Consider the following 26,024-nt stretch of genomic DNA (forward strand, 5'->3'; position numbering starts at 1 on the left):
TGATAGAAATGGCTTCATTGAGAGCAGATCCTGAAGCTCAGGGCATCTCTCGCTCACTCTCTGGAGGTAAGGCCAGTACTTGCACGCAACATCCATAGCAAAGAATTTCACCGGCTTACAAGCCATTTTTTTCTGGAGGTACAGAGGGTAAGCAAAAACCTCCCCCCTGAACATATTAAGGGCACAAAGGAGAACACCATGCCGACAAACTGCAAGTTCTAGGCCCTCCTCATCCATTTTGCTGGAGGACTTCTGTGAGGTTTCTCGTGCTGCTGACCACTGTCCCCCACAGACACCTCTGCCAGAGACCTAAAACATGGAAGATGGTTAACAGTCCAAACAAACTCCTATGTAGGACATGGTTTTACAAGTAAATATAGTGATGTTTTGCAAGTTTACATGTCTGGTCGAGGAATGGACATAGTCTACGAATCTTGCAACATCATCGTCCTTGGCTATGAATACACCATCAAAGATGGCTTGTTCCTCTGATCTAAATAAAAAATAACACATATTGCCTTTTAATATTCATATGATTTTCATTATGATTTTACAGCAAAGTTACTTTCAAGATGATGAACTGTCAATCTAAACACTGGATTTTTTAAGTACCTTGCTGCACTCTTGAATCTATAGTGCTTACGGTTTCCATCAACAGAGACCGCAAGCATGTGTGGGGTGCATGCTGGGCAGTTAAAGTGGTCTTCCTGGATGAGTCTGTCCACTTCAAATCGGACTGCCTCCCACTCCAAAAAGCTTTTTCTGAAGCTGTCTGCTATGATCTTTCCAGTCTGTTTCAAAAGAGTACAGTAAAACAGAAACAGTAAAACAGATCAAGAAATTGAAGACCACTCTACATTGAAATAAGATAATATCCATCTAAAATGGATAAACTTTGGAATGTGAGTACTACTTTCATGACCTCTGATAATATACTTCAAAGGAAAATAACCTGAATTGAAGAAGAACTTGACAGTCTACATCTCTAGCCAAAAAAGCTACAGTTTGTTCCAGTTTGTTTAAGAGTTAGCCAGTGCAACGTTTGGCCCGAATGTTTCCCAATGAACATTTATGTGATCAGCAAATGATACTGGGGAGAACACAACAAAGTGTGTCCTCTTCTTCTCCACACTCAGTGCAAACTACATGACAGCACGGGTTGCTAGCCGTTTGTACACCTGTGACAAAAGGTCTGAATTTAACACATCCCTAAACAGTGTAAATGTTCATGTGTACTTGACCTCATACTGTAATTGTGAGTTACTCTAAAATTATCACCACAAATACTTACACGGCCAAAGCGGACAGTTCGTTTATCTAGCATTCTAAGAAATGCTAGGCTGGACATCCCAGGTGCTGCCATCTTCAACTCCTCAAAGGAAAATAGGATGTCTGTAGCATATACTGTAGAAAATTGCGAAGTAGCAGGCCAGTAGTCATTATGGACCAGCTCATCCACCCCAGCACGCCACGTGGCTTCGCATACCTCACATTTCAACTCTGGCAAGTTGAGATCATATCGGCCTGGGGAAAAGGAAAGAATTATATATGCACATTTTATTCTGACACTGAAGTGGGAACCTTTGACTATCAGGAGGACACTAGCGAGGTTTCCATTAAACTTATTTGCATTTGATATTTGCATTAATGAAAATTCAGCTCAAGAATATACATCTGTGTTTGTTTCCATCAGCTGTGTAATGTGAATTAAAAATGGACATTAGACTAATCAGGGGATGTGACCTGACCAGCTGTGGGATCAAAATGTCTCCAGGACAACACTGAAACATGGTAAATGTGCATATATATGCTAATTAAACTGTTTCCATAAACTTTATTTTGCACTATGCCTTATTCACATCAAGAGTTAATCCACCCCCATCAAGCGAATCAAATTTATATTTGCATTAAGGGACTGATCCGCATTTGCAGGTGTTTCCAATTTAGCATTTCTTATGCACATAACTGAAATTTGAATTAACAAGTTGGATAGAAACTCAGTCTTAAATATTTTTAAGGACTTAATTACAAAGGGCTAAACAAGGCAGCAAAGAACAGGTGAACTAAGGTAGGGACTGACAACTAGACAGGTGAGGGGCAGAGACAGGAACAGGAACATATGGTAGGGATAAACAAAGGAGCACAAAACCAGGAAGTAAACAAGGGGAACACAGGAAGTAACACAAGGAGCAGACATGATGGATAGGGGACAAGGACAAGACAGTAGATAACATCACAATCCGAAGAAAGAAAGTGATTCATGTCAGATGACACCCATCCCCAAAGTTCTCCTTACCATTCATTGTAACCACAGCAATGGGTTTTCCAGTGATGACACTTAATCTCTGAGAACAGCTACATATTGTCCCTGGCATCTCCAAGGGTACAAGACGCACTTGAAAATAATAAACATTCACGAGAATAGTTAGAGGATAGAAGATAAAGACTAACATACACTGCCCTTAAAAAGTTTGCAAACACACCTGGCAAAGTGTGGTTTTGGATGATGTCAGCATAAATCCTTAGCAGTTTTTGGTGCAAATAAAGTACATTAATGTAACTTGACATTGTCCTTGAAGACCAGCAAATATAATTTTCATTTTGATAATAATGGCAGTATATATACACACATCTCAAAGTCAGACATGCCCCTTTGCCAGCTGTGATGCCTGGTTACTGGTTTAAACTTGACCCAGATTTTTAAAAGATTTTTGGGTCAGCACACCTTAATAGCTCCAACAATTGATTGCCAATTAAGTCTAGAATACAAATCTACAGATTATGCAGAGCTGTAATAGCTGCTAATGGTGGATATTTTGATGAATCAAAAATTAAAGTATTTTCTATGCATAAACAGTTTGTGTAATAAAATGTGTTTTTGCACTTTGTGTTGTCCATTATCAGCGAAAATTATCACAAATTAAAAAGGATTCATGCCAATATTGTCCAAAACCCCACTTTTCTAGAGTGTTTACAAACTTTTGGAGGACAGTCTATGTCAGCTTTTTAAAACCAGATATTCTTCATGGCTTAATCGACTGATCAGAAATGATTTAGGTTTTAGTATTTAGTTTCAGATAACTGGAATTAACAAGTCAGAAAAAGTGACACTCAAAAACTACAACTTACCACACTGGGTAAGAACCTTCTCCACAAAACATGATGTCGGTGGCAACGGCTGAAAGAAGCCTTCTCTAATTGAGTCCCTGTTGTGGAAGACTTGAGCCTTGTGGAAGTTGATGTCACAACGAGCACAGAGAAATGCATGTGGTCGACAGTCACAACAGTGGATGATAGCTGGACTGGAGTCACATTTCTGGCAGACTGGACTTGCCACATGCTGCTTAGCCACCATGTTGTCCACCAACCGGGGCCTCACTTTCACCCACCACTCTGAAACAAGACTTTTTCTTAATGACCAATCACTGGAGGCTTTTGGTGGTGTTTCGTTGTCATCTAAGTCTTCACCCAGTGAGCAACTTAGCTCTTGAAGGAAAGACTCTGTTAAACAATGGACAGTATTCAAAAACAACATGTTATTAAACAAAAGAGGATATCACCGAACAAAATAACAGTGTTACTTATCATACTTACACAAAAATATGGAATGTGTATTACATTCATATTATTAATTAACATACAGTTTCACAGTGCAGAACAATATAGGACATACCAGCGTTTACGTGAGAAAAGTCACAGGTCATTTCCACACTGGTTTCCGGAGCCCTGAGAAGAGAACCACCAGTCTTTCCAGTTTGTCTGTGGCTAAGACCTGCTGTAGAAGGAAAAAATAAATAAATTACAATTAGAAACACATACATTGTAATTATGTTTACAAGGCATTCATGGTAAAGTTGTATCATTGCTTTTCCTTAAAGTATATATAGTAAGTATGTACATAATATAATAATAATCATATATTTTCTAATTCAGACCCATGACTTGTGATATGTTTATGTCTCATTCTAAAAGGTAAAAATATATCTAGAGATAAAATATAGATATTAATTAATATGATTGAAAAGAAAGTCTGACCTGCTTGTTTTCTGGAGGATCTTGGCCTCCCATAAATAATTTTCCCTTCGCTGTCCCTCTTAATCCACTTCACAAATGGCTGGCTGGTGGATGGCTGGATGGCTGATGCTGCTTCCTTTTGCTTGTTGACGATCTCATGCAGCCTTTGAAGTGCATCCATGTCTTCTGCCTGGCTGACAAGACTGTTGACCTCCTCCAAGAGCTGGTTCAGCTTAGGATCTGACATGATGCACAACAAACAAAAGTGCACAAGGACAAACACACCACTAAGAGAGGAGAGGAAAGGAGAGGAGAGAGAACAATACAAAAACGAGAACAGAGAGAAAGACAATACAAACGTGGCTTTTAAAAATGCCTTTTGTAGTTAGCTGCTGATTTTTAGTAAATAATCTGTATTTGAGAACCTGTTGATAAAGAGAAAAATAAATCAGTATAGAATTGATAAGTAAACTACACATTACAATATACTAACACACACACACACACTCATTACATCTGAAGATAGAGTATGGATTATGTTGACATGTTTATGTCTATAGGTTATTTGCTGACATTTTTATCCAAATTATGATAGAAATATGGCAGTAGACTGTGGCACAACCCGTTATCATCTAGGCTGTTTAGCTGCAACAAAGAATATCATATTTAAAATCGGATATGCTAATCACACCTATTTTAATTGTCTAATAATTGTATAATAACACTTGGGTAACTTTTAACGTTAGCTAACAATGTGTAGTACCATGCACACTGCACACATTTCATTTGGTGCAACAAGCTTATATTATGCCAATCCCAATACCATGACATCGCTACGTGCGCTAAAATATTACCAAACACAACAACTGGCAACAACTTTACTGCATGAGCTAATTGTATTTTGATAAGCAAAGATATAAGACGTCTAATTCTAGGATGAGTGCAATACTTACACGTGTATGGAAGTCGAGAAACGCAATGGTGCATGGGATCGTGGCATGCAACGATGTATCACTGAGGCAAGAACAATTATTATTATTATTATTATTATTATTATTATTTTGTAATAATATAAATAACTGCTCCAGTCGAACTATAATATGCACATTATAGCCGCTCTCTCTGAACTTCCAAGTCGTAGATTAACTGCTGCGTTGCTTAGCAACGCCAAGCAAAGTTTGGATCTATTTTGGGGGGCGGAGGATGAACGAACAGAAATGAAATCTAAACGGTAGAAAATACAAATAGATGTCTTAAAACTTCGTTAGTTGGTAATGGAACAGTTGTATAAAATCAATATAACAAGTATAACACGCAAATCGCTTCATTATAAAGAGCGCAAATCGATTTTGACCCTCTGCATGCGTCAAAATCCGACGTTGAGGGTGTGACACATTTAAAAAGTCTATCCTTTGCAGACTTAAACCTGTATTTTTTATTGCAAGATAATGCCTACATCTAGCCAAATTATTTGTCATTATGATCATGAAACCTGAACTCTCCAGCCCACGCGAGAGATTCGTTGGTTGACCCCCCCTCCCTGCGTCAGAATCCGAGGATGAGGGATTTATATGGACGTGTATAGGACGGCCATCTACGTTGAAAAGCGACGCAAAGGGGGTACCTTCTGCCTCGGATGTTGACGCCAGGGGGCAATGACCAAGCGTCGATATGTGACGAGGAGGAGTGAGACTGTGTTGTACAGTGTGGACTTTTGAAAAGCCAATTCAAAACATCTGAGTTTGCAAATTTGAATGATTACTTTAGTGAACGGGGTGCTAAAAGGGGTAAATTAATTGGTGTTATACAGCTAGGGGAAAAAAGAACATTAAATAAAAAAGAAAGAAAAAAGTGCTGGTGTAAAATAAAAAAAATAAATATATAAATAAAATGAAAAACAACTAAAATAACATGGATATATTGGTGCAGAACACAGAAAAGTAATGTACATTGTTTATTTATTTATTTATATTACCAACATTGAAACTGATTCTGATTCTGAAGCAATACAAAGCTGGTTAGAAATGAGCAAATAGAGACACATATATACATGAATGAATGATTTCCCTTCATAATTCCTTTGTGGTGGTAATGCAGATTCAATAATAACACTGAAAAATGCCGAACATTTGGGAACGGTTAACAGAACCTGTTATAACACTGGTAAAAAAAATGATTTAAATATGGTTTTCTGTTATGAGAGTTTGCCTTGGAGCATTTGATACATTATGATATTCCTGTCTGAATAAACCTCGGGTGTGTTACATTAAGGGGAAATATGTGAATTCATTTTCTTCAGGAAATCACTTTAATTTGAATTGGGAAGATTTGATCCTCCTAATTTCCCAGAAAGGGTGTGCATGCATGCAAGTATTAAAAGGGCGAGATGAAGCGAAATACAATCCTGAATGAAGGCTAGTTGCACGACACATGTTCCTGCCGGTTTAACGTGGATTCTGTGAGCTTTAATAGGTCAGTGCGCTGAATGTGTGCTGGATCTACAGTTACTGGTGTTAACAGCAGGGTGCGACTTGTGTTGTGTTACACATTAGCACGACTGGATCTTAAATGTCGGACCTCCTGAGCACCAAAGACCACATTAGATCAAACCTTAATGTCACAGATCTCCATACACACCTTACGTTACTGAAGCACAGCTCTGTCAGCAGCAGATGAACGTCGACTCTTCATATATGTGCGCAATGATAGTTTAGAGGGTCTGGCAAGAAACGGTCAGCTGTATAAACAATGCCTGAGCCAAGAAGACTTCACTGTGTCCACCCTCGTGAAAGTGGCCAGAATCACAGGACACGGTTCTTCTGACTTAATTATGAGCTACTTAAGAGGCCAGGACATATTTCATATTTAAACATCTCATATATACCAGCGATCATATGGATTCTAAGTCTGAGAATGTGTATTATTCCCCTCAGATGATGCTTTAAGCCAGAGAACGATGCTTTATTGCTTCAAAAAACAGAAAATACAAAAAGAAAGATGGAAAAAGTCAGAATAAAGAGTAAGTTCACCTAAAAATAACATTTCTGCCAACATTTACTCGTCCTCAAGTCATTATAAATCCATATCACTTTAATTTGTGAAAGATAAAAATAGGATATTTTGAATAATGTCCAAGCCACAATCAAAACACACAATGATCGAGGTCTCTCAAACTCCACATGGACAAACAAGCCAGTCTGGTCTCGTTGTTTATATGTTATGTATTATTTATTTATAGGTATAAAGCATACATGTTTGTATGTTTGGATAGATGGATTAGGTAACACTTTAGATGAAGGAACACTATTCACTATTAACTACTTGCTTATTAGCATTCATATTACTAGCATATTAGCTGATTGTTAGTACTTATAATGCACATATTAATGTGTGACCATGCTCTTAACACATGACTAATACAACTACCTTACTTACTATCAATAAACAGCAAATTAGGAGTTTATTGAGAGAAAATTCCCTAATATGTGTTCCCTAATCTAAAGTGTTACCATTATATTATATCATAAAGATATTTGTGCACTTTTACCAACCTCAACCTAAACATGACCATTTTATAGAGAACCATGACAGACAGAAAAGTGTAATAATCAAAATATTAATGCAGTGATTTCAGAATTAATCAATAAAGATTTTGGGAACCAATTCTCACTAATTTTGTCTCAATAAACTCCTAATGAGCTGCTTATTAATAGTCAGTAAGGTAGTTGTTAGTTTAGGTATGCACTGTAAAAAAAAATAAAAAAAGTTGAACCAACTTAAAATTTTAAGGCAACCAGCTTCAGCAGTTTTCACTACTTATTTTTTAGGAAATGTCTCACCTTTTATTGTATAAACGTAAAACAAGTAGTTGAGAAAACTCAAAAATCTGTTGAAGCTGGTTGCCTTAAAAATTTTAAGTTGGCTCAAGTTTTTTTTTTTTTTTTTTACAGTGTGGGGTTTAAGGATTAAGCGATTTAAAATATGGTCGTGCAGAATAACACATTCATCTGTGCTTTATAAACAGCCGGTATGCTTGTAATACGCATGCTGGAGAGAACTGGTCCTTAAAATAAAGTACACATTTGTATATCTGTAAAGTACGTCATGGGTAAATACATTTCAATCCATCAATATTGTACATTTCAGCGTCTATGTAAACTTAAGTAAATGTACATGTGGTGGAACTTTAAGTAAAAAAAAAAAAAAAAAGTTCTCCGTACATCTCCTTAAATTGTCCCATATTTTGAGTGAGGAACAGATTATTTAAAACTGCCAAACTAAACTTGGATTCAATGGATTTTCAGTTTTTTAGGTGAACTATTCTTTAAAGAGAGAGATGGTCACACTTTATTTTAACGTACAATGTTTGCTATTTAACAAACCGTTAACTACAACTATTGCCTCAATAAACTCCTAAATTAATGTTTATTAATAGTTAGTAGGTCGTTATAAAGTTTAGTTACACTCTTAAAAATAAAGTTGCTTAAAGGTTCTTCACAGCGATGCCATAGAAGAACCATTCTTGGTTCCACAAAGAAGCATTCAGTCAAAGGTGCTTTAAAGAACCATCCCTTCTATAACCTGAAGAATTATTTCGCTACAAATACATCCATTTAGACAAAACAATGATTCTTGTGAAGCACCTTTATTTTTAAGAGTGTATTGGCTAGGATTAGGGATGTAGAATATGGTCATGCAGAAAATGTGCTTTATATAAACAGCCAATATATTAATAATAGGCATGCTAATAAGCAACTAGTTAATAGTGAGAATTGGTCCCCATACTGAAGTGTTACCAGAGGGATTTGTTCCACAGCATGCAGCTTCAGGATGTGTTTGGAAAATGATTAAAGATGCTGATCTGGAGTCTCATCCTACAGTATCTCATGACACAAACATCTCACACCTCTACTTACTGTCCTCTCCTGGATCTGTCTCTCTCTCTGAATCCCGTCGCTCTTTGGAAATGAAGATATTGCAGTTCAGTGTGCATCAAGGACTCATCAGAACAAACTGCTTTGAAAAGTCAGGCATCAGCCCGCAGTGTGTTTGGTAGGTGGAGGTCATGATTGTGAATGTGACTCAGTTTTTGAAGCATACTCTTCCTCTGGGCTGTTTAGGGTTCCTTTCTTCTGCAGGAAATGGATGCAGCTGATTATGAACCAGGATTCGTCTAGTCTACATGAGAAGAAACTCTGATGAATTCAGCGTGTGTCCGTGTGCATACAGCAGGACAGAGCACATATGAAAAGATTTATCAAAGTCTTACAGATCTGCATTTACATTTATGCTTTTAGCAGATGCTTTTATCCAAAGTGACCTACAAAAGAGAAACAAAAGCAATTCGAAAAGAGCCAACAATATTCCACTGAATAAAAATAAATGAAATAAAATAAATCAATAAAAATAAGGCAGCAACTGACCTTAAATTCTTAAGTATTTCAGTTTTTACAGTGTAATATACAATATGTTTATTAGACAACTAGATTAGTAAGCTAGCTAGATATCAGAAGAAACAGAAAATAAAACAAGATGAGGTAACATGTTTTATATGTGTGTGTGTGTGTGTGTGTGTGTGCGTGCACGCATTTACTTTAACTTGTTAAACATTACTTAATCATTAGTTCATATGAATTGAAATGCTTACAAATGTAATTAAATGTGCAATTCATTTATGATCATGCACTTTAAAAAAAAATACAAATGATTTTAACAGTGCTTTCATTAATAAATCATTAACTAACATTACAGTATGCTTAAGTGAGCATTATAACAAACAATAACAATAATTGTCTCTCAATAACAAACCACACATCAAAATTAAGAAAATAGCAAATGAATAAACACAGAATAAAGCCCAGGAACTATTTGACATCTTCCTGTAGATTCCAAGATTTTCCTGTAGCTCAAATAGTAGAGCATGGCACTAGCAATGCCAAGGTCATGGGTTCGATTCCCAGGGAAAGCAAGAGCTGATAAACAAATGTTTACAAATGTTACAAATGTAACTTGAATGCAATGTAAGTCGCTTTGGATAAAAGCGTCTGCTAAATGCGTAAATGTAGACTTGGAAGAGAAAAGCAAGTGTCAAAAGTGTGATATCAGCATAACACGTGAGATGAGTCTGATTAGCATCTGAAGCCGTGCTGTATGATATTGTCCCAGCTGGGCTGTGGGGTCGTTTCTGAGTGCCGTTAGCGCCGATGCCCTCTCCTGATCCCACCCACACTGCAGGGAATCCCAGCCTTTGATGTGTTTGGGGAATTTGCTGGGCTGGATTAAGAGCGGTCTGCGTCGCCCATCACTCTTTTCCAGCAGGCCTGCTTTCCAATTTAGCAAACTCCACTTTGTTTGCTGTGTAAATAGATGTCTCTATGAGGCGAGCTCTTCTGGCTCTTTGTTGGAGGCTCCAGCGCTGATCTGGATAGAAGAGGAGGCGTTCACCAGCTGGGTGGGTAATCGGGACACGGGAACACCCCGGGCATCACACAGTCTTCAGTGAGACTAACTCCTCTAGTCCTAAACAAGTCCAGTCACAATCCCTTCAGGAGCAGATCCTGAGCATGAGCATTACACCTCATTCTGTTTAATTACATGTTGAGGCTGTTGATGCACTTTAAGTCTAGAAAACTTCACTAATAAGCAAAACATTTTTATTGGCTGTATTAGCTTTCATTATTGTGTAGTTATGCAATGTACACTACTGTTCGAAAGTTTGGGGCCAGCAAGTTTTATTTTATTTTATTTTATTTTAAAGGAATTAATACTTTTAATCAGAAAAAGATGCATTAAATTGATCAAAAGTGACAATAAAGACATTTATAATTTTACAAATGATTTTTTTTGCTCAAAAGCTTTGCAAAAAACAGGACTAAAATATATTTTTAAAATATGCTACATTTCTGCTGTAAACAGTGAAGTTCAATTAAATATATTTTTAAATTAACAAATATTTAGTTTCAACCTTCATATACTAAAAATGGTGAAATGTGATTTCCATCAGAAAATGTTCTTGGAGAGAGCTAACAAATAGCATTGCATTAATCTCAAAGGCAATAGCTTAGCATATGTAGCTCTAGAAGCATGCAACCAGTTTTATCAGAACACAATTTCCCTTAGCTATTCAACAAAATTACAGTGATCAAAACAATTAATGCACAATTAAAGTCCACATGACCTGAACGAAGTCATATAATTGCTATGTTTGAAAACAAGACCCAAATTTAACGTTGTTATTCATTGTTATTCTCAAACTGCATTCATTTTCACATAAAATGTGTTTGTGTGTGAGCAACTTCAGTACATTCTCTTCTATTCTAAACAGCAGCACATTTGATCATAACGAAGTGCGTGTATGCTGTAAACACTGGATGTTTTTCATACGGAAGGGTCCTGTTAGGATTAGAGATGCATGAATACCCAATCAAAAGAGCAGTGGATCGGGTCAGGTCTAAGTTCGAGTAAATCATTAGGGGTCAATGTAGTCATCACTATGTGGTCTTTCAAACACTAACTGGTCTCGTGGATCATTACCCTGCTAATTATACACCTGCCATCAAGGTCTTTTCCACCTCGCTCAATACAATCAGCTGCGCTCAACAATCAATCATTCTGGAGTGTCTCCATTTCGGCCGGCTGAGCGGCTTCATGACACTAATTTCTGTTTTATCCAGCTAATCTGAAGTTGTGTGGGTTATAAAGGCCACTCAGTAAATTAAAGCAGACACACGCACAATTCCAGCTGATGCTGAGAATTATTAATAACCCATAGTTGCTCTAAATTCTGATTGGACGAGCTGATTGCATAACAGAATGGTTCAGTTTATAACAAGGTTCGATTTGTTAAAATTAGTTTATGCATTCGGTGTCATGAACTAACAATGAAACACAGTTCCTCTTCAGGAACTCGAGCTGCGTCGACGACGCTTTGGGGGACGCCTACAGCGAAATCTGTCCAGAAAATGGGAAGGGACGTCACGGGTGAGGTGACGTAATGACCAGCTGGTATAAAAGCACGTGTGGTGAAACCGGAATCAGCTTTCTGTCATTCAGCTAAGCGCTCTGTGTCTTGTGAGTCCTATTTACCGTTGTCTATCTGTTTTGTAAACATGTCAAAGCGAAGGGGGAAAAGGAGTGAGGCGCAATACGGGCTGTGTGTTCCTCCGTGCAAACGTTATTTGTGTGCGGAGGACACACACAGTCTGTGTGTGCTTTGCTTGGGAGCGAGGCATGCGGAGGCAGCCCTCGAGGGGGCTGACTGTCCGCACTGCAAGGGTTTTCCTTTGCGTGTCCTTCGCTCCCGAAAGGCTCTCTTCTCCGGAGAGGGCTCTTTCATGAGCGTTCCCCGCGGCACTGGACCCGCTTCCGCTGAGGCGGAGCGGAGACGGCGTTCGTGGGGTTCGCAACGGGATCTGGCAGAGGGATCGGAGACGAGCGAGTCTCTTTCTCCATCCTCACCTGCCAGATACCGCGACCGCTCCCCGAGTCCGGAAGCACGCGTGGCGGTTTCTTCCCCTCGGGCAGCGGCCGAGGCGCTTCTCTTGTCTTCCTCTGAGGAGGTTGACATGGGGAGCGCCGAATATGTTGCACCCACTCTGTCGCTCTGTTGCACCCACGGCTGACCTGCTCAAGCAGTTGGATGAGGGCGAAGGATTTAGTGCGGAGCACATCCGTGAACTCACAAAACCGCTGATTTGTCTCTCCGCGCCGCCAGGGAGACCGTCAAGGCGATCTATGGCAGCCCTGGTGGCGGCGTAGAGGCATCTTTGGTTGACCCTGTCGGATTTATGAAAAACCGCGACAGGGCCTTCCTTCTGGATGCCCCACTTTGCCTTCTGGCCTTTTTTGATTCGGGAGGCAGGTGGCGGCGTTCCAGCGGTTTCTCCCTTGCCGCTCTCTAGCTCACTGGGCTGTTGGGCGAGAGCAGCCCCTGCCGCGTGCTGGCTCCTCGTATAGGCAAGCTTGCCCCCGCGGGAGCGGGTCGTAAGAAGGGTGCACGGTCAAAGACCTCCCAGCCAAGCAGGCGAAGAGGTCTTCGGCCAAGAAGCCCTAATGTCAGTGGGATCAGGGCTTATGAGGGTAGCCCCCGCTGGGGTAGAGCGACTGGCTCCCTTAGTAGACTATTTCGCAGCGTGGATACTATTGCCAAATGTGTCTCGATGGGTCCTGCGCACTGTAGAGAGAGGCTACAGAATCCAGTTCGATTGTCGTCCGCCTCAATTCAATGGGGTGAATTCCACGTTAGTGGGCCCCGAGCAGGCTCTGGTAATGGAACAAGAGGTAGATACTCTCTTAAGGAAGGAAGCCATCGAGGTGGGTCCTCCTTACGAAGAGAGTCCGGGTTCTACAGCGGTACTTCATAGTTCCAAGGAGGATGGAGGATTGCGTCCCATTTTAGATCTGCATCAAGTGAACCGCTCGGTCTGCTAGACTGAAGTTCAAAATGCACAGGTAAGTATCTCAGATAAAGTCCGAGGACTGGTCTGACACATAGATCTAAAAGACGCATACTTCCATGTCTCCATCCTTCCCACTCACAGGAAGTTCCTGAGGTTTGCTTTTGGGGGCAAAGCTTACCAATATCGGGTACTTCCCTTCGGCCTAGCACTCTCACCCCACACTTTTACGAGTGTGTGGGCGCCGCGTTAGCTACGGGGCGCCCGCATACTCAATTACATCGACCATTGGTTGATTCTCGCTCTATCAGAGCGGAGGGCGGCTCAACATTGAGGTGTTGTTCTCGCTCACTTAAAAGTGTTGGGGTTAAGACTGAACCCCAAGGAAAGTGTGCTTTCTCCATTACAGAGAACCACTTGTCTGGCGGTGGTGGGGATTCGACCACGGTGCAGGCACGTATGTCTCCTGCTCGGACTGAGTCGATCCTCACAGAAGTCGGGAGAGTGAGAGAAGGCCAGTCACTCACTGTAAAGTAGTTTCAGAGACTGCTGGGTCAGATGGCGGCTGTGTATAACGTTTACCTATTGGCCTGCTGTACATGAGACCCCTACAGTGGTGGCTCAAGAACAAGGGGTTCTCCCCGAGGGGAAACCTGCTTCACATGATCAAGGTCACGCGGCGGTGCCTACGTGCCTTGGCCTGGTGTTGGGAGCTCCTTGTCGCTGCGTAACGCTAGCGACGGACGCATTCCTCACTGGTTGGGGAGTGGTCATGAGTGGCCACCCTGCCCACGGTCGGTGGAGAGGTCGTCTTTTCGCCTGGCACATCAACAGGCTCGAGATGTTGGCCGTGTTTCAGGCTCTGAAACACTTTCTCCCAGACCTGAGAGGTCACCATGTGTTAGTTCGCACCAACAACACATCAGTGGTCTCTTACATCAACCACCAAAGAGGTCTGCAGTCGCACCCGCTGTACAGGTTGGCACACCAAATCCTTGTGTGGGCCCAGGGCAAAGTCCTCTCATTGAGAGCTGTTTACATCCCTGGGCATCTCAATGTGGGAGCAGACACCCTGTCGAGGCAGGGGCTGTTATCCGGGGAATGGATGCTTCACACCGAGGTGGTGGAGCAGATCTGGAGAGTGTTTGGCCAGGCCCAGATGGAACTCTTCGCTACTCAGGAGACAGCACAATGTCCCCTCTGGTACTCTACGTCATCCAGCTCCCCTGGAGTTCTGGAGAGAGTGCGCCGGGACGGACACTGGCTGCTATTGGTAGCCCCGTTCTGGCCGGGCCGAGTATGGTTCTCGGACCTGACTTTCCTCCTCGATGGCTCCCCATGGGAGATTCCAGTCAGGAGGGATCTCCTCTCACAGGCAGGAGGCACTCTTGTGCACCCCTGCCCGGAGTTATGGAAGCTGTGGGTGTGGCCCCTGAGGGGGCACAGCTGATATCTTCCGGTCTCTCAGCTGAGGTTGTTGAGACCATTCTCCAGTCCAGAGCTCCCTCTACGAGGAAACTGTACGCCCTGAAGTGGAGACTCTTCACTTCATGGTGCGGAGATCGCCAGCTCGACCCAGTTAACTGCCCAGTAGTTACTGTGCTGGAGTTCCTGCAGGCTCGACTCTCCGCAGGGCTAACCCACTCCACCTTGAAGGTCTATGTGGCGGCAATTTCTGCTTACCACACCCCTCTTGGTGGATTGACAGTGGGCGCACAACCCCTAGTTACACATTTCCTCCGTGGTGCACTGAGGCTAAGGCCTCCGGTACGGTCCCGGGTCCCTCCTTGGGACTTGGCTGTGGTGCTGAACGCTATCTGTAGGCCTCCCTTCGAGCCTATCAAGGAGATCTCAGATCGCCATCTCACTCTGAAGACCGTGTTTCTTCTGGCGATGGCATCTCTGAAGAGAGTGGGGGACCTGCAGGCCCTTTTCGGTGGCCCCTACCCATATGGACTTTGCGCCTGGTATGGCCAAAGCCTTTCTATACCCTCGTGCAGTGTATGTCCCCAAGGTTCCTTCTGTCACACCACAGCCTGTCGTACTGCAGGCCCTTAGTCCTCCTCCCTTTCGGGATCCTGACCAGCTGAAGCTAAACTATATGTGTCCAGTGCGAGCACTGGACGCATACGTCCACAGAGCTACCATGTGGAGAAGGACAGACCAGTTGCTAGTGTGCTACGGTCCTCTTAAGAGAGGACTGCCTGCTTCCAAGCAGACCCTCGGTCGGTGGATTGTGGATGCCATTCACATGGCCTATGAGTCTTCTGGCCTCCCCTCGCCGATGGGAGTCAGGGCTCATTCCACTAGGAGTGTGGGGACCTCCAAGGCCTTTCTCGCAGGTGTCCCTATCCAGGACATCTGCAACGCTGCGGGTTGGTCCACGCCACTGACCTTCGTCAGGTTTTTGGCCTGGACATGCGAGCCACTCCAGGTTCTTCCGTTCTCTTGCCCTAGCTGTGCTCCTCTTTGGACACACAGGGCAGGGGTGCGGAAGTCTGTTGCCGTTGGTATCTCGTTCCCCAAAGCGTCATCGACGCAGTTCGAGTTCCTGAAGAGGAACGTCTTAGGTTACTTGTGTAACCCCAGTTCCTCGAGGAAACGAAATGTTGCGTCACGGGGCCACACTTCCGGCATCCCTGCCAGCGCTTGCTTCATTCTAGAAGCAAATGTTCATATTAATTTATAAACTACTGCTCATTATAATTTCATGTTTGTTCATAATACAACTTTTATATGTAAAATAAATACGCATAGATTTGTAGAGGATTGTATGTAGAAATATATATTAATCTAGATTAATACATTTTGTAAAAGATTTGTAAATTGTTAATTCATTATAAATAAATGAACTAATTTGAGCAAATGTATCCTCAGTATAAAGTGCCAGCAATTTGTCCATTGTTCAACAGTGGATATGCTTACATTACAGGATAATTACTATATACTGTTATTATTTATTTGTATTTTATTTTATTTTAAATCAGCAAATGTAATTTCCATCACATCTCAAATGATGTTTAATAGCATTTTCTGGTGCAAATGACATTTAAAGATTTTTTGAATCAAATAACTGATTAGATTGTCTTACTAAGGCAATTTTTTGCACCTTAAATCATGCATACATAACTGATTACCACTTTTTTATGATGGACTTTCATACTTTAAGATTGAAATTCTGGGTCTATAATAACACCACAATGTAAAAAGTCATAACATAGTACTGTGCATGATATCCTGCAAAAATAAGTCTTTATTTATCAATAATTTGCCACTGTGGTCATAATTTGTGTGAACATAAGTAAAACATTTGTTGTTTTACTGCCTCTTGTGTTCATTTCAGCCAGAAACTGCAGTGAAATTAATGTATTTTGTATTTTGTACAGTCACATATTTCCAATGAGCCTGGGCAGTAAAAATAACTGATGGTAAAAAAAATGGACAGAAACATAAAAAGTACTACCAACTATTGAACACAGATGTTTAAAATAAATATGATTAAATATAATTGCCACTAAATTTTTGTCAATAATTATAAGCGGCAAGTAACATTGAATTAATCATGATATTTTGAATTTGAAACACTGAATTGGTATTTTCCAAAAATATATTTGTTTGCAATATATTTTATCATGTCGATGGTCCTGCAATAGCTTATTCTATGCAGTTAGTCACATAAAACATTGTTTTTCTCTGATTTTAAGGGCTATTCATAGACCTTTGTTACAGTATATCACATTAACACACTGCTTTATTTTGCGTTCGTAAGCTCATGATTCTCAGCACTGCTCTGAGCCGGTCAGTCAGAGACTCCTAAAGGTTACTCAGGTTAAATGGTATTTGATTGAAATCAGGAGATGTCCCACTCCTTTTTCCCAGGGTTGCCTTGGCCTGCTGGGAATAGAAGGAGAAAAATAGCCTGCATCATGTGCGGCTTCTCTTGTTGGGTGATGGAGAGCAAAAAAGGGACCCTGTACATGTATGCGTGTGTGTGTTGGGCTGTCCGAAAAAAAAAAAAAAGAAGGTAAATAAAAAAGCTTGCCACTGTTTATCAAGCCACAGCAAATCCAATTAGCCCATGGCCTGCCTCCCAACCCTATTAACCTGCTCAGCTGTGAGAGCACTCAACAGCGTTGCCAATATCTCATTTCTCCCGCCGCCGATAAGATCGGCTCAAGATATTCAATGGGTTTCACTTCAGCTCAATCGCACAGAGGCCTGGAGACTCAGCCGACCACCCCGTGCTGCTCCACTTTGTCTTTGGGCCGTCCGTCTGGCTTTCTTCCCCCAGAACGACAAGCTTCGTCCGCCCCGAGAGCAGTGAGAACCAGGGGGAAAAACGAGCCGTCAGGACAGTAAGTCTCGGAGATCAAGCGCAGGCAGCGTCTGACAGGAGGGAAACTGATTTTCCTTATCACGGCCAGCCCACAAAGGCCCAGGCCAGGCCCGCGTGATTAGCATTCCTCGCTGGAGATGTGTCAGCCGTGCTTCTATCACACAGATAGATTGAGCCTTTCACTCAGGCCAGCCGCTGACTGACACATGGCCCGGCCAGGAGGACAACATTGTTATTTGAGTTCAGAAATCAATTTGTATCAAATGTACACTGTAATTTATTTGTTGGCTTTGAAGGAAACCTGGCTAAGATAAATGGGAATGAACTGTTTTCTTCTTCTCCTCTCGGCCGTAGCCGAGCTGATAAAGTTCTTGTGAAACCCGTGATAGTTCCAGTCAGAGCCAAAGTGACAAAACACGTTTAAAGTTGCGCAATGATCTCTAAATCTCAAAAAGAACACCTTGTTGGACATGATAGAACATTTCTACCTTTTCCCTCCCCGCCGTCACGGCACCGCTGACATGCAGCTTTAGTCGTTTTTTTTTTTTTTTTCGCTGACATTTTCTTTATCAGCCTCATCTCACGGGGAGAGATGTTTGTAGAGTTTTTTTTTATATATTTTCGAATCCATCCCCGGCGAGCCTCCGAGCTCAGAGATCAAGATGTTCTTTCAGGATTAAAAAGATTCATTTCAGCCTCTCATGTATCAAGCCTCTGAAACAATATTCATGCACTGTGATATGTTTTCCAGATTGCGCTGTTCTATATGTTGGATGTTTCTGCAAACGCTGCATTTGGAATTTTATTGTGTTTAAACATACTAGTGGAATACTGGAACAAAACCAGGCTTAATGCATCATTTTAATTAATTATTCTATTAATATATGTTTTTTTTTTTTTTTCTACTTAAATCAAACTAAATCTACTTTATTTTGAGATGCCAGGAAAATACGTTTTTTAAACTAATACAAACTATATACAGTGCATACAGTATAGTACAATAAACATCAGGCTACTATGTGCATGCATTACCAGTCAGACGTTTGGAATAATTAAGATTTGGTCATGTTTTTGGAAGAAATCTCTATTATTCACCAAGGCTGCATTTATTTGGTCAAAAACATAGTACACATGATCACATGTCACATTATCCTTCAGAAATCAAACCTTTGACCAGTATAGTATACACTCACCTAAAGGATTATTAGGAACACCATACTAATACTGTGTTTGACCCCCTTTCGCCTTCAGAACTGCCTTAATTCTACGTGGCATTGATTCAACAAGGTGCTGAAAGCATTCTTTAGAAATGTTGGCCCATATTGATAGGATAGCATCTTGCAGTTGATGGAGATTTGTGGGATGCACATCCAGGGCACGAAGCTCCCGTTCCACCACATCCCAAAGATGCTCTATTGGGTTGAGATCTGGTGACTGTGGGGGCCATTTTAGTACAGTGAACTCATTGTCATGTTCAAGAAACCAATTTGAAATGATTCGAGCTTTGTGACATGGTGCATTATCCTGCTGGAAGTAGCCATCAGAGGATGGGTACATGGTGGTCATAAAGGGATGGACATGGTCAGAAACAATGCTCAGGTAGGCCGTGGCATTTAAACAATGCCCAATTGGCACTAAGGGGCCTAAAGTGTGCCAAGAAAACATCCCCCACACCATTACACCACCACCACCAGCCTGCACAGTGGTAACAAGGCATGATGGATCCATGTTCTCATTCTGTTTACGCCAAATTCTGACTCTACCATCTGAATGTCTCAACAGAAATCGAGACTCATCAGACCAGGCAAAATTTTTCCAGTCTTCAACCGTCCAATTTTGGTGAGCTCGTGCAAATTGTAGCCTCTTTTTCCTATTTGTAGTGGAGATGAGTGGTACCCGGTGGGGTCTTCTGCTGTTGTAGCCCATCCGCCTCAAGGTTGTGCGTGTTGTTGGGCCAGGTGAACTTGTGTGTCACAATTTGTGATTTCAATCTCGTCTAAATTGAGCATTCAAGTGTAAACTGTACTAACTCAGCATCTGGGTGTTTCTCCTCATTTAGTTTGACCTTTACTAAAGCTAATACCATGTTATGATGCCGGGTTCTCCGTCATTATGGATTTAGACCTCATAATCAATTTTTTTGGGGCAAGAAAAGTTGATGATGCAAATACTCTTGGCATCCCATCTGATAATAAAAGTATGAAATCAGTAAGGAGAGTCTGATCATAGACTGCACAGAACAGCCACTGTAGTAGATTGTCATCTCAATTAATTACTTAATTCCCTTCATAATGCATGCGTATTGTTATAATGTTGTTGCATATTCCGTTTTTCTGTAGGTTTTGTGATGAGCAATATATGTAATATATGACGTATATTGCCCTATATCAAGAGGGAAATTACCATCTGTGTTACCTATAAGGCTAAATATAATTTTCACATAAGTACATTGTCTAGGTATATGAAGTTGCTTCTAACATATATAAAACACCAATTTACATGTTAATGATATCTATATGATATATGTTATACATTATTATGTATAGCAACCATGTCAACAATACATATTTTACTTATATATGCAACTGTATTAAAAAAACATACAGTATATCAACAAAATCAGTATGTTTTGATATATATGTTAATATATGAAAGATTCCCAATGACTAATAGGTTTCATATGTTTACGTAATATTATAGTTCATCTATAAAATGAAATATATGTACACTGTTAAGCATGACTAAATAAATGATCAACTGATAGACTGATAAACTGCAAAGAAAGATGAAAATATTTTTTTGCTTACAAATTATAATACAGCATCGATTTCCTGTTTTGCATTGTATGTAAACTTCCTATATTTATGCAAATGCAATCAGCATAAATGTGTTCCATTCTCTTTCATTTGTTCTATCACAAACATCTGTGGAGGAGAGCAGCTCACCGAAGACTAGTGCAGCTTAATCTAATAAACTATGGAAAACACACATCCGTGTAAACACACACTGAGTCTTTTTACAGAAAGTCGAAAAATGAATTTTCATCTCTTCTCCCAAAAATAAGATCTATGAAGACGTTCAATTCTATTAGACGCTCGAGTCAGAGAAGCATCTCTCTCTCTTTTCCATAGAGCTGGAAAAAACAGGTGGTTATCTGAAACACATCAAATATGTGCTGAGCCTCTGGCTTGACACTGGAAGCTTTTTCAGTTCATTTCTTCATGGGGGCCAAAAGCATGCTGTCCTGAATTGGAGTCCAAACGTAGATATGCAAATGCCCTCAAAAGGAAGACCGATTGAAAAAGGATGTCTCTGAGGCTCAAAGCGGCGTACTCTAGAGCTAAACAAGATTAGGAAAATTGAATCATTTCAAAAGCTGTGGGCAGAATGTAAACTTGTTAGCGTTCTAATCCTTAGGCCAGGTGACCAGTTTAACATCTATCTACACGCCGGAGAGAGATGGCAATGAGAGCCAAGCGCCATAGCCAGGTTTATTGGAATTAAATAACAGGCCAGCTCATGTTCTTCAGAGAAAACTGAGCCCCGCTTTCATTTGTAACCTTTTTGTATCAGCCGGACTCCAGCCGTCCAACATATAGTTTTCCATCCTGTTCGACATAATTCACTTTCTGTGGACCAGATGTTGCGCAGAGACGTCTCGATCCCCCCGCAAATGTTTTCGGGAAGAAAAGGCTCAAAGAAAGAACATCAAACTGATCATTTATTGTGATAGTTTATACGTTTTGCCTTGTGTCTACACGGCCTTTGTGAACCGTGTTAACTCTTGCAGCACTGGGAACGGCCGTGTTTCTCTCAGCTCACTTCCTGTTGTTTATATTCGTCATTCCAGCACCATGAGTCCCAATGATGTTTGTTTTCACAGCACATATACGTCCCTACTTTTTATTAATTCTGAGCTTATTTCTAGTCGTTTATTTATTCCCTTATCAAGTTACAATGCTCCTGAAAACCTGATAATACGACATCCTCTCTAATGCTAAACACAGCCGCTTGAAGGTTTCTAGCTAGACGCATAAAATTCATATTCTTCAGTTAAATTGCATCATAATCAATTTTTTTGGGGAAGGAGAGCCTGATCACAAACAGCACAAAACAGCCACTGTTTCAGATAATTACGCAATTCCCTTGACCCTTGTATGTCAATAAAAAAAAGTTACACATAGGTTCATAGAGGACAAAAATGTCCGGGTCAAAAAACGTGTCATTAAAAATTTGAAGCTTGGGAGCACAGACTCAAGTTTGGTGTCATTTTAAAGAAGACCCATGGCAGATTATTGTTGAAGTAAAAAAACGTTTAAAAACTGAAACCAAAAAAGAGTTCATTTATGAACAATATTTTACATAAAATATATATTTTATAAAACATGTTGAACTCTAAACCTGCTAGAAAGTCAAAGCCATAAATCTAAACAAGTTGTATTTCAAATTTGAGGTTGATACCTCAAAAAATGAGCTTTCAGTAAGATTTTGTTTTGGGCGCAGTACCAAATTATCCCCATTAGATGTCAGCAAAACTCCGCTGGCAAACACAGTGGTTGGATTTGTGATTTACAGTAGAGTAAATTGTAATATTCTCTCTTAAATATTACAAGAACACACACTCACACATATACAATTTTTTATGACACACAGACAAACCACACTCCGACACCCATACCAACACACCCACACAATTATAGCTGTATTATTTATCCAATTGGCTCTATAATATGCAAAAGCAGGAAACAGGAATAAAGTGAGTATTTGCTTTATAGGCCAAACCTGAAAAACATGGCACCATCTGGTAAAAAAAATGTAAATTTTGAAGCCTTGCCAACAGAATGAACGCCTGTTAACAAAAATTGCATCATTTTACAGTTAAATGGGACTGTGATTAAAAATAGCAGTTTTAATGGGTTTCAATGGGGACATTTTTGTCCTTAAGGTCCTGAGAGGAACTATTTTGTGTACCTAAAAAAAAAAAAAACACTGAAAAGGACAAAAATGTCCAAAAGATCGCACAAGGGTTAATAATGCATATTGTTATAATGTTGTTGCATATTCCGTTTTCAATAGGTTTTGTGATGAGCAATATATGTAATATATGACGTATATTGCCGTATATCAAGAGTGGCATTAGCATATGTGTTACCTATAAAGCTAAATATAATTTTCACATAAGTACATTCTCTAGGTATATGAAGATGGTTTTGTTCATGTAAGTTTATAAAATATATAAAACCCCATTTGACATGTTAATGACAGCTATATGAAATATTTTGTACAGTGTTATGTGTAGCAACCATATATGTCAACAATTTATATATATATATTGTTGACATAATGTATATGGTTGCTACACTGTTACAGATCGACCAGGCTCTCAGTCCACCCAATCACAGCGAGCACCCTCACCAGAGTACTAATGAGCACACCTGCACTAAATCTTCACCTCATCACCAGCCACTATAAAACCACACACCTCACAACCGTCAGACGTCCAGTCTCGTTCAGACGAAGTGGACTCACGTATGCTAGCTCAGCTATCGACCTGTTACCAACCTGTGTGTGTACTTACCTCTTGTGTTTCCTCCAAGTGTTGTCGTCATCCGTGTCCAGGATCCAGATCCTTCTCCCGAGTCCCTGTCCAGCCAGAAGTGAGGTGTGTGGCACCATCGATATCCATGAGCTGTCAAGACACCAAGACCAGTCATTCAAGTATCCAGTCATCTCAAAGTATCTGCTCTCTGAACTCACCTAGTCAGTCATCCATCACCGCTCATCAGCTTTAATAAATCTTACCTTTTTACCATCTCTCTTTTTTTTTAGTCGTCGTGACGTATTGTCAAGTATGGTGACCCATACTCGAAATTGGTGCTCTGCGTTTAACCCATCCAAGTGCACACATACAGCAGTGAGTAGTGAACAAATGCACACACACACACCGTGAACACACACCCGGAGCAGTGGGCAGCCATTCTGCAGCGCCCGGGGAGCAGTTGGGGGTTCGGTGCCTTGCTCAAGGGCACCTCAGTCGTGGTATTGAGGGTGGAGAGAGCGCTGGACATTCACTCCCCCCACCTACAATCCCTGCCGGCCGGGGACTCGAACCCGCAACCTTTCGATTACGAGTCAGACTCTCTAACCATTAGGCCACGACTTCCCCAGTTGACTCTTGTGTTGAGTCCCCTTCTGTAACATACACATAACACTGTATAAAATATATAATATAGCTGTTTGCAGTATATATGTTTTATATATATATATATAACTTATGTATATGCAACTGTATTAAAACAACATATATACAAAAAATGGTATGTTTATATGGGCTTGATATGTATGTTAATATGAAAAATACATAGACACAAAACCGAGAATTATGCTGCTACTTTTCACCCAACAAGAATTCATATAAAACACACAAGACACCATAAATCAGTCAAATTGCTTCATACATGGCATTTGATTTGAGAGCCCTCATGAAAGATAAATGCATAGTACTTATTATGAAAATAATATACTTATGAGCTGAAGGTATAGTTTTCGAACACTTCGTTGCATGTTATTTGCAATTAAGTTAAAATGTATTACAGTTTAAATTTATATTAAATGCAATTATCTGAACTTTATAGTGTTTTCAGGCAACCGTAACTAGGACTTACAGCAAGTCCATCTTTATATGTAATTTCATCATTACTTATGTTGTCTTTGAAGTATGATTAAAATGTTACTGCTGAATATACTGACAAGTCTTAATGATGAACTCAAATATACTTTAATGACATTTCCATTGAAGCATTAATCTCATGTATTTATATATATATATATATATATACAAATATTGTATATATTATATATTGCACTGATGACTTCAAATGCAATATAAAAAACACATTACAGTTAAAATGATAATCAAGTACATTGCATGTGTTTTAGTATGTTCACAACATCAAAATAAGTGCATGGGAAAATATTTAATGTACTTAATTGGACATTAATACAAAGTGCTTTTTTTAAAAAGTGTACTTAATTGTGTTTAGAGCCATGGAAGTGTCACTTAAGTGGTCTTTTATTTCATTAATATTATATTATTTTGGCAAGTCAATTTAAAAAAAATACTTTAAACAATTGAAGTGCATTACAAATGCACATGAAATACAATTAAGTGCACTTAATTTTCGCAAAGCAGTTGCACAGAAGAAACCTTTCAGTGAACAATGACATAAACTGCAAAACTCCTTATTTGTTCTTTTGGAGCTTGACAGTCATGACTATGAACTTGCAAAGAGCAGCATGAAGATTCCTCAAAAATTCTCCTTTTTGCGCTCTGTAGAAGAAGAAACAAGGGTTAGGAAAGAAAAAAGCGTGAAAATAATATGAAAAGGTTGGGCATTCATTATTAAATGAGAAATTCTCGAATGACCTGTTTTCCTCACGAGTGTGTTTCTCCAAAGTTATTTTGACTGTCGCTTCTGAATCTGTGAAATATCCGAACCTTGAAGTCTCCCCATTATGACACATCTGAAGTTTTTAACTGTTTCACTGAATGTTTGCGTCTAAAGAGCAGTGAGCAGAATAAAGACATGGTCTCAGTGATTTACAGTGATTGTATGGTAAATGTGCTCCATCTGGCTCCTGCGCAGCTGATTATGGCCGTATAATCCACTGGCACTACAGGGTGACTATAGCATTTGATCAGCTGGGAAACTCTTTCAATATGACCTTTTGTACTTTCTATTCATAGCGGCATGAGATCTGTGCCATATTAACAGCACAGCGATCCCTTTCCTTCTCAGATCTCCAATGTCTTTGTGGGAAATAAATATTGAGCTACGCAGCTTAGTCTGCAACAGAGCCGCAGAGCTCTGGATGTGTGTACAGTCACATTCATCATAACAAGCCCATTATTGCCATCATTAGTGATTTCTGTGTGTGTAAGTTTTCAAAACTTTCTCTTTTTAATCCAAGTACATTCATGTTTGGGGAATTAAGCTCATCGGTGCAGTTACATTCTGTACTCAGTCACTAAGTCGCCATGACTTGTTGTAGAGATGCCATAAATCTTTCATTATAAGGACTTAAGCAGCATTCGTGACCTGACAACAGGGGAACATGATCACAAAATCCAATCGCCATGTAATGTGCCGCTGACCTCTCTTGTCTCCGTTTGTCAGGAACACGAGCCTGCTTTACTGCGATGACTCTTAAACGCTATGCTAACTCCTAAACCTGAGCTGCAGGATTTATTTTGGCCTAAATGTACATGTGAAACAACT

At 40.2% G+C, this 26,024-nt stretch overlaps 1 protein-coding gene across 1 annotated transcript in view; it reads right to left on the reverse strand.

Moving 5' to 3' along the window:
* The window catches only part of LOC306868615 (uncharacterized protein), a 10,511-nt gene extending 5,536 nt beyond the window's left edge, over positions 1-4,975 (reverse strand). The window contains exons 1-8 of the mRNA XM_079414875.1: positions 4,036-4,975; positions 3,674-3,775; positions 3,130-3,501; positions 2,297-2,395; positions 1,292-1,524; positions 613-791; positions 400-493; positions 1-309 (exon numbers count right to left, since the gene is read on the reverse strand). The exon at positions 1-309 is cut by the window's left edge and continues 36 nt beyond it. Of these exons, the coding sequence (XP_079271001.1) occupies positions 1-309; positions 400-493; positions 613-791; positions 1,292-1,524; positions 2,297-2,395; positions 3,130-3,501; positions 3,674-3,775; positions 4,036-4,261 (1,614 nt within the window). The 5' untranslated portion in view covers positions 4,262-4,975. The remainder of the gene's footprint in view (positions 310-399; positions 494-612; positions 792-1,291; positions 1,525-2,296; positions 2,396-3,129; positions 3,502-3,673; positions 3,776-4,035) is intronic.
* Positions 4,976-26,024: the final 21,049 nt, after the last annotated feature.

Source organism: Barbus barbus, assembly GCF_936440315.1.
Source record: "Barbus barbus genome assembly, contig: scaffold_87, whole genome shotgun sequence".
Classification (NCBI taxonomy): domain Eukaryota; kingdom Metazoa; phylum Chordata; class Actinopteri; order Cypriniformes; family Cyprinidae; genus Barbus; species Barbus barbus.